General features: G+C 36.9%; 1 protein-coding gene across 8 annotated transcripts in view; it reads right to left on the bottom strand.

Annotated features, from left to right (window-relative positions):
- Positions 1-289: 289 nt before the first annotated feature.
- HSPA4L (heat shock protein family A (Hsp70) member 4 like) overlaps positions 290-16,520 on the bottom strand; it is an 80,257-nt gene continuing 64,026 nt past the window's right edge. For 6 of the 8 annotated variants that reach the window (XM_064651488.1, XM_064651491.1, XM_064651487.1 and 3 more), the window contains 14 exons: positions 16,098-16,231; positions 15,246-15,490; positions 15,084-15,160; positions 13,810-13,961; positions 13,210-13,316; positions 12,670-12,803; positions 11,283-11,485; positions 9,256-9,357; positions 8,612-8,749; positions 8,160-8,285; positions 7,412-7,519; positions 6,318-6,437; positions 5,810-5,971; positions 290-5,364 (listed from right to left, as the gene is read on the bottom strand). In XM_064651488.1, coding sequence (XP_064507558.1) covers positions 5,170-5,364; positions 5,810-5,971; positions 6,318-6,437; positions 7,412-7,519; positions 8,160-8,285; positions 8,612-8,749; positions 9,256-9,357; positions 11,283-11,485; positions 12,670-12,803; positions 13,210-13,316; positions 13,810-13,961; positions 15,084-15,160; positions 15,246-15,490; positions 16,098-16,231 — 2,003 coding nt within the window. In that variant the 3' untranslated portion in view covers positions 290-5,169. The remainder of the gene's footprint in view (positions 5,365-5,809; positions 5,972-6,317; positions 6,438-7,411; positions 7,520-8,159; positions 8,286-8,611; positions 8,750-9,255; positions 9,358-11,282; positions 11,486-12,669; positions 12,804-13,209; positions 13,317-13,809; positions 13,962-15,083; positions 15,161-15,245; positions 15,491-16,097; positions 16,232-16,520) is intronic. The other 2 variants (XM_064651489.1, XM_064651496.1) reach the window with 1 other exon arrangement.

Raw genomic sequence — 16,520 nt, 5'->3', positions numbered from 1 at the left:
GAAAATAACTGGAGCTCCCCAGAGGCAAAGCAGTGCAATGTCTGGGCTGCAGCAGGTGGAGCGAGGAGTCCGTGTTCATAGGTAACTTGTCAGTGGAATTTGGTGAAATTTGCCAGAAGAGAGGCTACAGCTGACTGGGACAGAGAAGAAAGAGAGAAGCCACACCTAACTAAGCAGGACAGGTAAGCCACCAAAAATGCCTATTTCTTACCTGTGGTCTTTTGTACAAACATAAATTTCAATCCATGACATCAGAACACTGATGTAAAAATGAAATCTTGGGTGGTCATTTATGGTTCAAGTAGCGGTTTATATATTTATTATAATTATACACAACCTTGACAATCTATATTGCCATTCAAAAATAAATTGAAGTATTGTCAATTTGCACATGATCTACTAATAATCCCATTTACATACATAGTAAACATTTTGCATACCTTAACACCGCTTTAAATTCTGACACCTCCATCTCCTCCCCCTTCAGCCTGTGGAGATATGTTTATAGACTTTGTAAACAAACTTTCCAACTATGCAACATTCAGAGAGTACCACCTTTTAAAATCAACTTAAATAAACCATTTCAACACTTTGTAAAGGTGGCTGGTGGGTATAGCTCTTAACTACATTTTTGTTTAAAATGATTCTTCATCAATTTCAATGCAATGATTCCTGGTTTTCACTGCTTGAAATTATTTCCTTCTGACCAGGAAAGAAGGAAAACACAGTTTAGCATCTGTATTAGGGAAATCACATTGAGCACATTCCTGGTTTAGTATTCTGCAGTGCTAATAGTCACATTTTGTTGTTTTCACTGTTATTTACATGTGTAGGAAGTGGCTGAAGTCTTCAAATTTCAACTCTGGAGAATTAAGAATTCAGCTAAGAGTCAGCCACCACACAGTCTCTAGCTACTGAGAGCTTGTGTTTATACTCCAAATGCTATCTTGGGAGCTGAACTTAAAATTTATGAGGCATTAACACCTTTTGTTAAGCAACGTTTTTTACTACCTCTTTTGACAGAGAGGTTATGTCTCCTGGTGCCTGAAGGACTAGAAAACTTACAAGTAACAAAACCCAGAATATTTCTCCATCCACTTATAAACTCAGCTAGTGGCAGCTAATGTAAGCATCCTTAGAACATGCAGACCTTAATACTGATCCACAACTGAAGGTTGGGCATCTGGGCTTCACTTTAGAAAGGCTCACAGAAGTCAGTGTATTGAAGTATTACAGTGTGGTTACGCAGCAATGAAAGTCCTATTTTGAGGAAAGAGGTTCTAATCTATGGCACTAATCTATGGGAATTAAATTTAGCATCTTTTCCTACAGCAACTGGGTAGGTGCTTTGAACCAGCAAATGCAGCACATTTGCAACACAGCTTCGTGTTTTGATGCTTTGACAAAGCTCTGAGAAGTGTAGATGCCAAGGTTTGTTAAGGCTGTAAAGTTTTCGCACTGGTGTCAAAAAATACATAGGAAGAAAAGTCTCCTGCCAGCTCCTTGCTTGTTTCCTGAAATTACGCTTCAACATAATCCTTACAGGAAAATCCCCACTTCAAATATAGAATAATGAAGAACAGTGTAACAATCTGTAGCAGAGGTGGGAGTTCAGCACACTGAGATCTTTAAAAACATTACAGAATTTCAAATGTTGAAGATACAAAGGAATCCTACCAACAGAGTGGATGCTTTACATCAACAGCTTCTAATTTTGCATGGAAGAAGCAAAACCTTCATCCCACACACTACAAGGTACACAGTACGCTGCCATACCAGAGACAGGGGCACCTTGTGCTACCACATGATCTTGTGAGGCAAGTGGGTTTTTCACCCAAAGGGCCTTTGAGGATTCTCCCAACTGCCCTCTCCAAGTTTTGCAAGCATGCCCCAAAGGCAGTATTTAAACATTGGAAGAAGGGCACTGCCAGGAGCAAGCAAGGGAGAGGAGTCTTTATTCAAATGCAGACACATTCAAATTCAGACCAAACAATGCAGGCAGCTCCTAGTGGGGTATTTTGTCATGGAGCAGGAGCTTAAAGAAAGAACTGTATAAAAGCTTAACTTAAATGTATAGTTAAAAGTCTGTTTCTTACATCTGCATGAATCTTGAAGCAACTCCTGAAATTCTGAAGTACTATAATAAAAAACATGGAAAGGAACCCATGAATCAGTTGTACAATAGCTAGCAGCAACTTAGTTTAGTAAAGAAAATTAACACAAATTATTTTAAAGCCATTTCTTGAATAAGTCCATTAAAGGTCCATACAGGAGAGAATCAGTCCTCTTGAAAGAAAGATCTTATTAGTAAAATGAAACAAAGTATTGCTGCTGGTTTGTAACTATGTGATTACTGTAATTTAAAAAAAATCCCAACAAACTCTACTGCCTTTACAAAGATAGTGTCACTTCATTTTTTTTTGTTTTTTTTGAGGGATGTTTCAAAATGAAAACATTTTCAAATGTTTAAGGGAACATTTTCAAACATTCAAGATGTATCTTGCCCTCAGCAGAAAGTTCCAAATAAGACATTATTGACAAGTACTTGCTTTTAAAATATCCCAGATGCAGAGTAGCACACTACTGTTGGTTTCCTAACAAATTTTATGTTGCAAAGATAGTCATTCTGGTGCTGTCAGAGTAGCCACAGAGTAACTCACTTTTTGAGTCTGACACACAAAGCCTCACATTCAAGTTGTGCACAGCTTATGTAAGTACTTAATCTTAGATCTGCCTTGGTAAAATCTCCTCTTTGTAACAGAAAACAGATTACATATTAACAAATCATATTTTAATGTGAAGCTCACCGTGGAAAGAACCCTTCTCAAAGGGATTCCTAACATGTACCTCAGCAACCAGTTGCTGTTCGCAGTCTGTGGGCAGCATTCCTCTTCACCAAGGATCTAGAGACAGACCAGATGCATAGCAAAAAAACCCTATCCTAGTAAGAAAACTTTGCAATTGTTTGTCTGAACCATATCTGCTTTTAAGCGTGCTGTTCTAGACCTTATCCTAAGAATTGCTTCAAACATTTCTAATGTAGTATTAAGCTTCTGATGACCATGAGCAGAAGATACTCTGTTCTTGCACAGATTTCTGCTGTGTGAGCTCTTCTGCCAGGCATCAGGAAGTCTACTAGACAAATTAACGTGTAGACGGATTTTAAGCCAATACTTAAGAATGCTGCTCATTACACTGCTGTGGTAAAAGTCAAAAAGATATTAATGGTGTTAAAAGCCTACAGGACCAAAGCTAGCTCAGTCATTACTGACTTAAACTTAGGACAACTGATGCTGAATTACAGTCACCCCCTCAGTGCCAGAGGTGTGACTAGAGTGGCAGAATTCAAGACTGAGGTTGCAGAGTGGCTGCAGAGCAGCTCTTCAAGGTCACTGTTTTTGTTCAAGGACTTCACATATGTAAACTTATGGTGTCAACTCATCCACACTTGAGTGCATGGAGGAGCAACAGTCAGTAGAGTTCATTTCAGTCACTTGATGTCAGTCATGAAGATGCAATTCTAGAACCTGAACTAGTCTGGCAGGTTTATGTACAGCTGTAAATGGTGCTTCCTTTTTCTGTGAAGATATGTGAGAGTTTAATTTACTTCTACTACTGGTCATGGATTACTTTTTGTAGTATGAACAGTGATGGAAGATGAAGGACATGGCTGGAGATAAAATGGCTGCCAAAGCCAGAAACAAGATCATGATTCTTCACTTGTTTACAACAACAACACCTCACACAGGAGAACTGCTGCAGGAGTGCCTAATTAACACCTGAACACACCTAAATTTGTTTCTGCAACACAGTTCAAGTCACCGAAGCATTACACTGCAACTAATCCCAGTTTCTTATGCTGACTGGAATCAGAAACCACTTTTCATAGTTAGAGTAGCCCATTCCCATTCCGGTAATAGAGAAGCTGTTTGAAGTCAACAGTGACTGGCTCTAGCAAGTGCTACAGTACCTTGGTAACCAACAGACGCATCTGGAATATAGGAACATACACTGGACTCTGACAGTGTTTAAGATGTATCAAAGAAAATAGCAATACATTGTAGACACTTTCATTAGATAACTAAACGACCAAAAATAAGTGGTAAGCTATGCAAGTTCATCAAGTAGATTCCATCTTTGCAGCAGTAATATCCAGGGTTTTTTTGGTCCTAGACCAAAAGCTTTACATGCTGAATACCAAGGCTTAAATAAGTTCTCAGCATTTCTTTCAAGACTGCACTAAACAGCATTTAAGCAAACTCAAAATCAGGGTGCTGATATCCAGCTTGTGCAGCACCATTTCTGTTGTTTCTCCTTCCCAGCATGAGACACGATGTAAATTTAATTCAAAACAAAAGAAGTGGAAATAGTAACAAGTGCAATAAGACATTTTCAAGGGAAAGCTACACAACAGGCCTTGTGAATTCTAACCTTTCATCCTATTATCATTAGCATCATCCTATCATAAGCACAGTACATTATGTACAGCGGTGTGCACCAAGACCATGAATTTCAGCACATGGCAGAGCCACTATACTGGAGCTGTTTGTAACTAAGATTGTTAGTGGTACGGGAACCTAAAAAAAGAAACACATTTAAGCTTGTATTATTCGGTTTATATGAAAAAGACCGTACAATTCCCATGGTACATCAACAAGATCGACTGGTATGCCAACTAACCTCTATTTTAATATTTAAATTATAACAATACAATAACTAGAAAAGGTCAGTGCTTCAAGTGACAGCTTTTGCCACTTCAATTCCAATATTTTTCCAAAATAATGATGCGATTAGATCTACACTTGAGCATCAGTAGTGCAATACAGTATCCTTTCCTGAATAAAGGAGCTGAGGTTTATTCACAATAAAAGCTTTAAATAAGGTAGATTGTTGCCATTTATATATCAATTCTGTATGTTTGATATAAAATATATCAGGAAAGCTTAAACTGACTTATACAATCTACATTTGGCTAAAGCTCCACATAAGCAGCATCAGTGGAAATGAACATCAGAGGTGTACTTAATATAAAATACTTTCAAAACTACTCATCAACAAATGACAGAAGTTTGGCTAAGAATAACTGAACATCTGAGGTGTGTACCAGACAAAAAGAATGGACCCTGTGGTTACTTGCACTATTTTAATTAAGTAAAAGAAATGCAAAATTTAGTCCACTTCCATTTCTCCAGAGGGTTTGGTCTGCTGAGGGTTGTCCTTTGCTGGTTCAGGTTTTGTTTCAGTACCGCTCTGTCCATTCACTGGTCCGTTGTGTTCACCATTAGCTTTTGACTGCCCATCACTGGGAGGTTCTATCTTCGGTTTGGGCTTGTATATAATGGGATTACAGAAGCTATCCAATTCCTAATTGTGACAGAATTGAGACAGCAAGGTCATTTGGTGCCACAGCAACTGTACTATACTAGAATGTCTCTCATTCGTTTCTGGTCCATAACAGCCTGGAATTTAATTTTCAAGGATTAGACTTCTCAACTCTATTAAATTTAGAAACTTAAAATAAAGCCTTTCACTACCTAAAGAACTTCTGATCTGTTACAAACCTATATGGCAATCCATTCTGCAAAAAGTCTGGTGCTGTAAATTGGTATTTAAAAAAGCTTATGCAGAGGTATGCTGTAATTCAAGAGCCAGCACTGAAGATTGCTGAAAGTGCTGGTCCCTCTGTATAAATCTTTTAATAGCTTTAAAATATTTGTAGATGTAATATTCTACCTCAAATCTCGGCCAAAATCTGGTTCAAGACAAACTTATTAGAATGCAACAATGATCTTTATGATTTTTTTTTTACCTTAGATTTTGCCAGTATTTCTGCCACTTTCACAACTGGATCCTGAGTCAGACTTAGTTTATTCTGGGCATTCATTTTGCTGTTCAGCCAATTCATAGCCTCATTGATGTATTTGTCAACTTTTTCCATCTCAGCAGGATCTAGGTGATCATATTTTTCATCCTAAGGAGAGAGATATTTGTATCACCAATTAATATATGCCGCTCACCCAATTAAATTAGTCTTAGAAGCTACAGAAACACTTGTAACAGCCATAACTTGAGAGATCCATTTCAAGTGGTCCAAGTGACCATGAAAAATGTAATGATCTTTGATTTATGTTCCCATGAAGAAGCTGTTTCTGCTAGCAATGCAAAACAGTTTTCAAGTTCTCAGGAGTCAAAGTACAACAGCCCTTCTAGAGCAGTTTAAGAGTTAATTCTATAGGATTTCTTTTTAAACACAAAAAGCTCTACAGCCAAACTCAAAACACTTATAATCCTTAAATCACTAAATAATTTATTTCTACCTTATTTTTATATGCTTCTACTGCTTTCATAAGGAGCTGAATCTTCTTTCCCAGTTCATTTAGAACTTTTGGTCTCTCTTCATGTTCCATGCATCTTTCCTGAATAGGCTGTCCAAATTTCTGGAATAGTAAGCACAAAGATCTTTACAAAATACATATTTCCTTTAGTCTGGTCTAAGAATAAAATGAGGCATGGGAAGGAAGGCTGCCTTGAAGTCCTTTTCTCACCAATTCAAGAGCTAAATCTTTGCATGTTTCTTTAGTGCATCATCAACAAAAAAATCCCAGAAGTTTAAACAAAGGAGTAGTACCTATCCTTACAAAGCTTGGTATTTTGCAGTTTTCTGCAAAAAGAGCTTTTGGAACAGAAACAAATCAAGATTTAATGGATGCTTTAATTTTCAAGCAATTAATCTGAAAACTTCTAGTTTTATCCACTGTCTGTTTTTATCTTCTCTTGAATACTGGTATCCAGGCAGTTGCCTGTATCTGCACTGCTGTTTCCATCAGTTATCCCTCCCACAAAGGAAATCTGACTTGAGAAAAAACAGCTGGAGCCCTAGGACTAGAGATATACTTCAACTTACTCCAAAGTAGCTAGTCATTCATTGGAATTCACATTTTCCCCATGAGATTATTAAAATCTAAAGTATTTAAGTTTTTTTTTGTCATTGATCAAATGATACAGTGGAAGCTACTGTTAAAGCACTCTCAGCCTTTATCGTTAAGACATTAGACTCAAAAATTGAGTTTTATGATACAGCCATAGAAGACCACTTAGAACAGGACAATCAGAGCATATAGTCTGGAGTGTAATTCTGATTACCCAGGAAGGCAGTCAAATATTCAAAAACCTCCTTCAGATTGTAACAAGACTGACAGAAAATTCCCATAGCAATTAAATCTGTTGTCACTAGTGACAGCGTGCTTCATTTCAACCATTTTCAAATTAGGAGCACAACTCTCATTAAAACAAACCGTAGTTTTAGTTCTAAATATTATGTTCGCTTCATAAATAACATATATACACAACCTGAACACCCACCCATAAATACACATGCATGACTTTTCTAGAAAGCAACTTATAACCTTACTTTTAGTTCCTGAAGCTTATCCATGTATACTTGTTTTGGCTGGTCCTCTCCATCTTCATAAAGCCAATTTTCGGTGTCCTCCAACATCAAGGTCAGCTTGTTTGAATCCTACAACGCAAGTTAGGGACACTCCAGTTCAGAAGGGAACACATCAAATGAGACTTTTCTCCCACCCAAACACACCTTCTTTGCACTTTACCCCTACTCAAAAAAGACTGTTTCATCAGCTTGAAACATTCAAAGTGATAGTGAAGGAAAACAGTAATTAACAGACTTCAAAGCCAAGATTTTACAGAGTGATAAGAGAGGGAGGACAGCCCTACTCATCTGATTTGCAGGTGAAGTTTATTGGAGTTATAAAATCAGTCCCAAAGCTATGTAAGACAGCCCATGCACTTCTTAATATTATTCCATATTACCTGTTCATTTTTTTTTATTCCTACCCACTGACACCATTTAGAAGCTTGTGGCCTGCTTTCCTATGCTGACCATAGGATTTTTATTTTCTGCCTGCATCCCAAATCTTTCTTTGCCACTGAGGAACTTCTCAGACAATAAAGAACTCTGCTTGCTTGCAAGTCAAATGTTAGGTCCAAGTGTAATTTGAACTTCACTTTTGTGAAGTTGAGCCATCTCTTACTCCAAAACTAGTCCAAGAGGCTGCTGGAGCCTTCCCAGAACCCACGCTCAAAACTTATTAATACAAAGGAACTTTTTCCAACAGTTGAAACATATAAGCAAGTCTTACTTCTTCAGTGATAAATTTCTCAAAGACTCCACACAGCTTGTCTCTGAATTCATACACATACTCTTCAACAGCATTCTTAGCATCATTTCTTTCTTTCTCAAGCTTGTCTTGCATCATCATCTTCCCCTAGGGTGGAGAAAAGCTTATTTAAAACTAAAAGCATTTTAAATGTCAAGCTCAGTGACTACTCTCTTGAAAGTGTACCACAGAACTTGGCAGAAGCCTGCTAATTTCCAATTACTGATAAAAATGTTCACCTCTGTGTAAGTCATCTGCACTGCAAGCACAACCAGAACAGTGTAAGCTAAGTCTAATGAAACTGAGTAATTTCACCAAAACCCCAACAAAAATAAACCCCCTTACAATTCTAAATTGGGTAAGTTGATGGTTGCCAATTATTTTAGATAATTATTCACAGCGACATTGAGCGGTCATCTGTTTATGCTGCTTACCTCATTTTCTATATAGGAATTGATTAGATCTTGTCCCAGTTGCCTATAGAGGCTTGCCTGTATAGGGAGGTCAATACTCTTAACTTTTGTTTTAGCCTTTGGCTGGGATGGATGATCTTGCTTTTCTCCAGAAGAAGCCTATAAAGAGTGACACTACTAAGAAACTTCCAGGAATGGAAATATTACTGCATTTATGCTCAAAAAAGAGAGACGAATAAAACTAGTTAAGACAGCTACAAATTAATTTTATATAGATTTAGCACCTAATTATTCCTCTGTATTCAAAATCACCATTACCTCAGTTTTGAACCAAACTGGTGAAATTTAATTTCTTTAAACATAAAGAGCTGTAAAGAAAACTTGTTCAGAAGCTATTATTCTTTACAGTATTTCATAAGTTTCCCTAAATTACATCTTCACTATAAAATTAGGTTGAACAATAGAAACCTACTTTAAATTCTTAACCATACTGTGTTGAAAATTAAAGTGCTATGGTAGGATTCCTAACCTACATATATTCATTTATTGAAATGGTTATGTAAATATGCATTTCTTTAAATACAGTCCTACATTCTGCAACTAGTAAAATCAGTGAGTGTGAGAATACTGGGCAAAAAAACGTCTTATCAGTACTGAATACGAACTTTTGTTTCGGTTCCAGCATTTTCAGTTTCCTCATCTGCTTGGTTCTGTTGTTCAGCTTGACTTTTCTGCACACCTTCTTCTTGATCAACTTGCATTTTATCCTAGAGAGAGAGTTACATAACTGAATGCAATGGTTTGCTGTAAGATTTAAGACTGATGTCAGTTACAGTAGATCACATGCAATATATAACCTTCAGAATCAATCCTAAAAATTTTTGATTCACCATGTTTGAACAGGTGTTTTGATATATTACTTGTATTTCTATCTTTCAAATTAAATGAACTCAGCCTTTTGATGTTGCTGTCTGTCCCCATAACATAATTACACTAAACCCTGTGAATACTCCCTTCACTTTAAATTAGAAATGCATACATATAAAATGCAAGCAAAGAACATTCTAGAAACACACCACCAACACAGGCAATAACAATGGGTTCTCTATGGAACAGCCAGAACTCTGACCTTGTATAATTTTTGACCTAAACTTTAAAGTTTGTAGTCCAAAGCAGAAGTAATTTAATCATCGTAATTATTACCTGCATCTGTCTCAAGGACAGTGAGACTAATAAAAATTAATTTCTGTAGTAGTAGCCTCTTGGAGTACATGACCAACTGTCTTCCCTCCTTGCCACCCAAAATAAAGCAAGCTTCAATTAAATTTATCTGTAAATTTATCCTAAATTTATCACTTATGCTTTATTCTAAATTTAACAATCTGAAAAAGACACCACTAATTACTAGTGCTGATCACTTGGTTTAAGTAATACAACTCCCTGTCATCACTGAAAACCGCTTTCAAGAGAAGTTTTCAGGATGACTCTAATATTTGGACATCCAGCGCACTGATAAGGAGCTGTAGATGAAGTCTGAAAGATCCAAGACTGCTTCTACTAAAAGGAATTCAGATTTCTGGATTCATAAACTACATATTCATGAAAAATCATTTACTGTTAGTTCTCCAAAATACAAAAAAAGTCACTTAAGGATTTCAAACTCTACCACAGAGGCATATGTTGCAGTTTACAGTGGAAAACAAGGTTACTTTTACCAAATTTAAGTTTTGTCACTTCAGAGTAGGGAAAAAAAAATTGAAATGCTAAATTTACTGTTCTTACTGTTCACACAGAAAAGCCAACAACATGAGGAACTGTTTTACCTACAGGAAATAGCTATAGAGGGGAAATACTACACATATACACCACAAACCTCCTCCTCAGAGTCAAGGGGATCATCCTCAATACTGAAAGGTAATTGCTGACAAGCACCATTGTGAAACAGAAGATATGTTAGACAAATGGAGTACTACAGCTGGAAAGCCTGAGGACGGAAGCAGTTACTCGTGTACTGAACACCCAGTGAACTCCATGAGCAATATGCCTCAGACTAAACGCCAGCTCTATCACTTCCAATCCTTTTCCACTTGATTACAAACATCAGATACGGAACACTTGCCCACAAGGAACTGCATCATATTTAGTATTTCAAGTATGCTCACATTCCTGGAAAGCAGTGTAGTATTTAAGAAGTTGCTTATACAGATTATGTAATGCTAGTTGTGTAACCAGTTGCTCTAATTCCTGTAGTATATTGAACTAAAGTAGGAAAAGCTGCTAAGAACAAATCTTAAATGAAAGGCTGCCAAGGCCACCATATATAAATTTTACTAATTGAAAAAATACTGTGTGAGGAACAACAAACCCTAAGATTAATTTTTCAACAGATCTCATTAAATATGCTGCCGTTTGCTAGCAACACCAGGTAATGCTAAATGCTGGTGAGATGGTGAAGCACAATAACAAAAAATATCACTTTATTCTTTAGAATCTGGTTTTACATTCTTCTTTCTTTCTTAGTGCCACACTTCACCAGTACTTTAATAATAAACATGAAGAAATGTGTTACATAACTGAAGAAGTAATTTAAGGGTGGAGAAGCAGTAACTGTCAAAAGCTAAACACTGATTTAATCTGCAATTATTGGCTCTCTTATCAGAATTACAGTGTAGATATTTCCAAGTTTACATACCAGCTCTTCATCTCTGCCTTGGTTCTTACTTGATGATTCAGTGTCCATGGGTGTGTCGCTGTGATCCCCCTCTATGTTCTGCTTCTCTATTACGGAAGCATTAGCCACGCTGAAAAGGCCATGGATATTGACACGCACTTTCACCTTCACTTTGGAACTGTCGCCATCAGGTTGGGGACCAACATTCTGAATAGTGAAACGCCCTTGAAAAAAACAAAGACAGCTTTAACTGTTGTGTCAAAAAAGTAGTGAAAGAGTGCTAATTTAAACAGCACCTTCATGTAACTTGAACTACTTGGAAACTTTCTACCTAGTTGTCAATCCTACAATGTAAGCTGCAGGTAGATAAACTAAAGCCTGGTTCCCCAATTATTATCAGTTCACTGATAATTAGTAAGATATTTTTGCTTTATCTGTATTTCATAAAAAAGCAAGATACCACTTTACTAGGTATTCTACTTCTCTGTTGCCTTCTGTAACCATCACACTAGAGAAATTACTCTGATGATCTCAAATGGTTTCTTTTGTCCACGTAACTCAAACTTCACACTGCAAAATAAAATGTTAACAGAGATTTTGAATGATGAATTTGATAATATGGCTGCACTACACTTCCTGGAGAATGAACAGTGCTTATCAAGGCTTCTGGAAGTAGTGAGGTGGATACATTTTGCAACTTGCTGGAAGTTTGACTGTAGATGATGCAGACTGTGCACACATAAAGAATAACGTTTCTTCCTGAAGACCACAGACTTCTTGCATAGACAGCTAAATAAACAGTACCAAGTTTATATCTGATTAATAAATCAGGAAATAAAATCCTGAATTAAAGGCCCTGAGGAGTGTATTAATACTGCAAGTAAGGCAGCACTAGCTACCAAGAAACTTATTCATACCATCTAATTCTTTGGACTCTACTACAGATGCTTAAATTGAGGAAATGCCTATCTTTTATGTTCTCAGATTAAGAGAAAGAGACATGACAGATAGCACTAGATGTTACCTGTCCAGACAGGTAACAGCTCCTCTGATCCAATTTCTTTGAAAAATCCAAGCTAGCTGGCACATAATATCTTTATCAATTTTATAGAAATTGAAAGAACCAGACAATAGAGCACTAAAAACTCCTTGTACCTACTTGTTTTAAAGCATTCAGAAACTAAAGATAAAACGAAGCAGAATTTTTTTTAGGAACTGTCCAACAAAGATGTCAATACTGTTTGATCACGACATTTAAACCAAAAAGACTGTGCTGAGCCTTTCTAAAGAACCAAAGCTTTACTATAAACTAGGAAATATGGAAGTGACCTATCTTAGAAGAAAGGAGAACCATTCTTCCCAATATCAACAGGAGCTGGGTAAGGAGTTTCTATTCACATTTCCTTACCTATTCTGGAATCAGGATAAGGCACTTCATGCGGATGGGTATAATAAGCTTCCAGGTCAAAAGGCTCTTTCTTGTGAAAAGTAATTACTTTTGAGAATGGAGCAGCATGGTTCTTACTGAAGACTTCACACTCCCTAAAGCAGTAAAACATTAAGTGAGGTTAAACCTCTGAGCATAATTTAATGGATAATGAAAATCCAGGTACGTTAATGATCAGCAGCCATGCAAACAGCTGAGTAATTTAAGTCATTTTATGACAACATTTGGAGGTTGAAAGCCTCTTGGTCTCAAAGCTGGACTCTGCATTCAAGATGACACTTATTAAAAACTACGCAACTTCACTGCAACATTTCTTAATTAAATGAATTTCCAATTATTAAGCAGTAATTGGAAAGCAAAAAGGTACAGTGCAAAAAAAAAATCTAAACCAGTTCAAATGGATGAGAGCTTCAAAGCCAGAGGCCTGTTTTTTTCCCCACAGCTCAACATTTTTCTTGATATACAAACATACACTTTTCAGTCGGCACTGTACCAACTTACCCTGTTCCTTCTTCATAAGATGATTTCCATCTCAATGTTACAGAGTAAGGAACAACATCTGTGATGGAAAACTCACGCACTTTAAAAGCTGGGGAAAGAATTGCACACTAGAAAAAAAAAAAGACCAAAATTTTATTATATCCATATAGTCAAATAAATAACAAGTACAAGAATTAATACTTAAGTGCTAAAAGGCTACAAATCATATTGGTCATATATGGAGGTCCTACTTATCATAGAATTCTTTTTAACAGAACCTTCCCATAGTTAATTGAACTGAAAGACTTAACTAAAGTAATAGGTGCTACTTCCCCAGTGATTTTCAGTGAAGATACCCAGCAAAGCTTTTGAACATCTACACGGAAATGGAACAGCAGAATTTCGGTCATCAAACTTAACAGGTCTCTAACAAGACCATCCTTTTAACATGACACAGCAGCAAATCAATGAATGTAACAGAATAATTTCTGACAAACTGTTGAAAGAAGTAAGACTCTGTATCTTGTTTCAGCTGTAGCACCTTTTGCTTGTGGTTAGTTTTATTTCATTAGTACATGATGTTAAAGTAGCAATATCGAAGTTTTATTTCAATAACTATACCTGCAAGGCACAGCCTCTTGCAACAGCTTCATCAGCGTTTAGTGTGGTGCTTATCTCTTTACAGAAAAAGTTAGAGATCTGTTCCTTCACTGCTGGAATTCTAGTAGCCCCACCTACTATTTCTATACTGTAGATATCTTCACGCTGAAGTTCTAGAAAAGAGAGTGCATGGCTTTAAATTATCGTCAAGATTTCAAAAAGTTGTCTTTGGACAACTAAAAAAAAAAAAGAAGAAAAGGTAAGAGTCCTCTTATTATCTAACACTGAGACAAGCACTGAACGCATTTAACAACTGACAAGATCTTTGTAACTGTCCCTCCTGCAGGCTACAAAGGTTTCTAGTTGCATAAACCTGGGAAATGCAGAAGCCAAGCATCAATGAGAACAGCATGTGCATCCCCTTTCTGGTGTGCATAGACCCAAAAGTGTAAAATCGGGTCTTCTTTAGGAGCCCTACTGGACAATACGTCACCTCTCCTGAACAACAAAATGAAACCCAAATATACCTCATCTTACGGCTGGCTCAATCTTGGTTGCCAAAAATGTAAAGCAAAACCTTTAGCTAAATATATGTAAAAAATAGTAGACTGTGCTTGCAGGTTATCTTGGATTCGGAATTAAGAAGTTATGTGTATAAATAATCTCAAACTATCAGTCCTTGAACAGCTCTGCTCAGATGTTACTCAGGTTGTTAATTTCTGTATTAGCTATCAAGCCAAGTTACAAGAGAAGCAGAATTCTTCCCTTTCTTTTAGATGAAGATGTTGGAATTAGGGGTAAAACCTTTTCCCGTGAAAGTCTAATTCTCTCCTTTACACTACATTAGGCAAAAAAGAAATTAATTTGTTATTTACACATGCTTCTGGTAACTTGTTTTAAGAATATACTGCCAAATTCTCAGGTCAGTGAAGACATATATGTATCACATGGAACAGGCTGGCCCAAAGGCTGCAGTAAAGAATAATATTTTTTCCCCATCATCATTTTGGCTTGGTTTGGTTTTGTGTTTTTTTAAATCAATTCGGAATGCCAGCCTTTTCCATGACACAGAGTGAATGAGGGTCAATAACCAAGGCTGCAGAGTGGCATGTGCAATAAATGAGGCAGGAATGGGATCATGCAGTCATGACAAGCGTATGAATGGAACTTACATTTAACTTTTCAGTATTTAGCTTTGCAATTCTAATAAATACAAAAATATATTAAAAAGATAATCATTAAGGAGATCGAGGATAACTGGATTACTAGCAGTACCTAAATTAACTCCTACTTACTTGCTTGATCCATGGCTGCTCTAAGAGGAGGCTCCACTCTGGCCAGAAGGGCAGCACACAATTGCTCAAACTGAGCTCTGCAGGACAGGAAGAATGTTCCACATTATGAGGCAGCTTAGAGACCACCCTCCCCTGCACCTCAGTGAAAACAGCACACCACACCTGTTCATCTTACTGGAGACATCAAGGTCATTCATGAAGCACTCAATATTGAGTGGAAGGTCAGAAGCATTTGCACTCATAAGCTTCTTGAGCTTTTCACATTCCTGATACAATCGCAACAGTGCTCGCGGATTCTCTTTTACATTCAGTTTGTATTTTGTCCTAAATTCTTCAGAGAAGTAGTCTACCAAAGCCTCATCAAAATTCCTACCACCTACAAAAGGGTCAAAGGTAGTAGCCAAGACCTGACAGAAGTGAAAGAAAGATGAGAAGTTATTAGACAATGTTTGTTCTGTGTCATTTACTCAACACAGCAAAATGTGCTATCATCTTCCACATGACTTCAAATGGCATTTTGCTACCAAAGACAAGTTCACAAAAGCATTCAGCCAGTAGCAGCTCATAGACAAAAGTCTCCAAAGCAGGAAGTGAAAACTGTTCAGTTTTACCTTGCATCCTATTGGATTTAAGACTTTCAACTTGGAAAAAAACCCCTGGCATCATGGAGTGACTTGGGCAGTTCAAGAATTTCCCATGAGTAAGTCAGCTGCGCAACTACAATGCTTTTGAGACTACCTGATTATGCAAATATATCAGTAATATAACATGGCACAAAAACTGCAGTGTGCTCAATTATCAAGCACTTTGCAAAACATACTTTGGGATAGTTCACTTCTGCATTTTACAAAAACTGACTTACTGAAATAGCAAAAAACAACAGAAGAGTTTTGTATTCCACGTTTTAAAAGTATTTGCTATAGACATTTAAAAAATAATCTTTCCAAAGAGCAGTATTTTGAATATTAAATACTTCAGGCATATGGAATTTTAATGCATGACTTAAAAGATTACCTTCAGTTTTCCCTTGTTAAAAGCACAGATGGAAACCTGATATGCAGAATGTCCCATATCTACAAAGACCACATTTCTTGGCTTCTCTTCCAAGGCTGGCAGATCTTGCTTGTATATTCCATAGGCTAATGCAACTGAAAAACATCAGCCCATGGAAGTTAAGGGCAAGATGTAAAGTGTGCATTAAAAGCACTACCAAAAGACACACACTACCTATTCTTTACCCTTTCTAAACACCTCCATAACTGCTCAAATGTTGAAAAGATGTTGAAAACACATTTTTCATTGACAAGAGATGAAAGAAATGTCAAGTGAAAGTTTAACACTACTGAAGCATCACCCTGTAATTCAGTTCTGCTTGCAGCCAAATTAACATTGTAATTTGTGAAATTGCACAGATTAAGCCTCGTGCTTACACCTCTC

The sequence above is a fragment of the Pseudopipra pipra genome, chromosome 4 (assembly GCF_036250125.1).
Source record: "Pseudopipra pipra isolate bDixPip1 chromosome 4, bDixPip1.hap1, whole genome shotgun sequence".
In the NCBI taxonomy this organism is placed as follows: Eukaryota; Metazoa; Chordata; class Aves; order Passeriformes; family Pipridae; genus Pseudopipra; species Pseudopipra pipra.
This window is presented reverse-complemented; position numbering and strand designations above follow the sequence as displayed.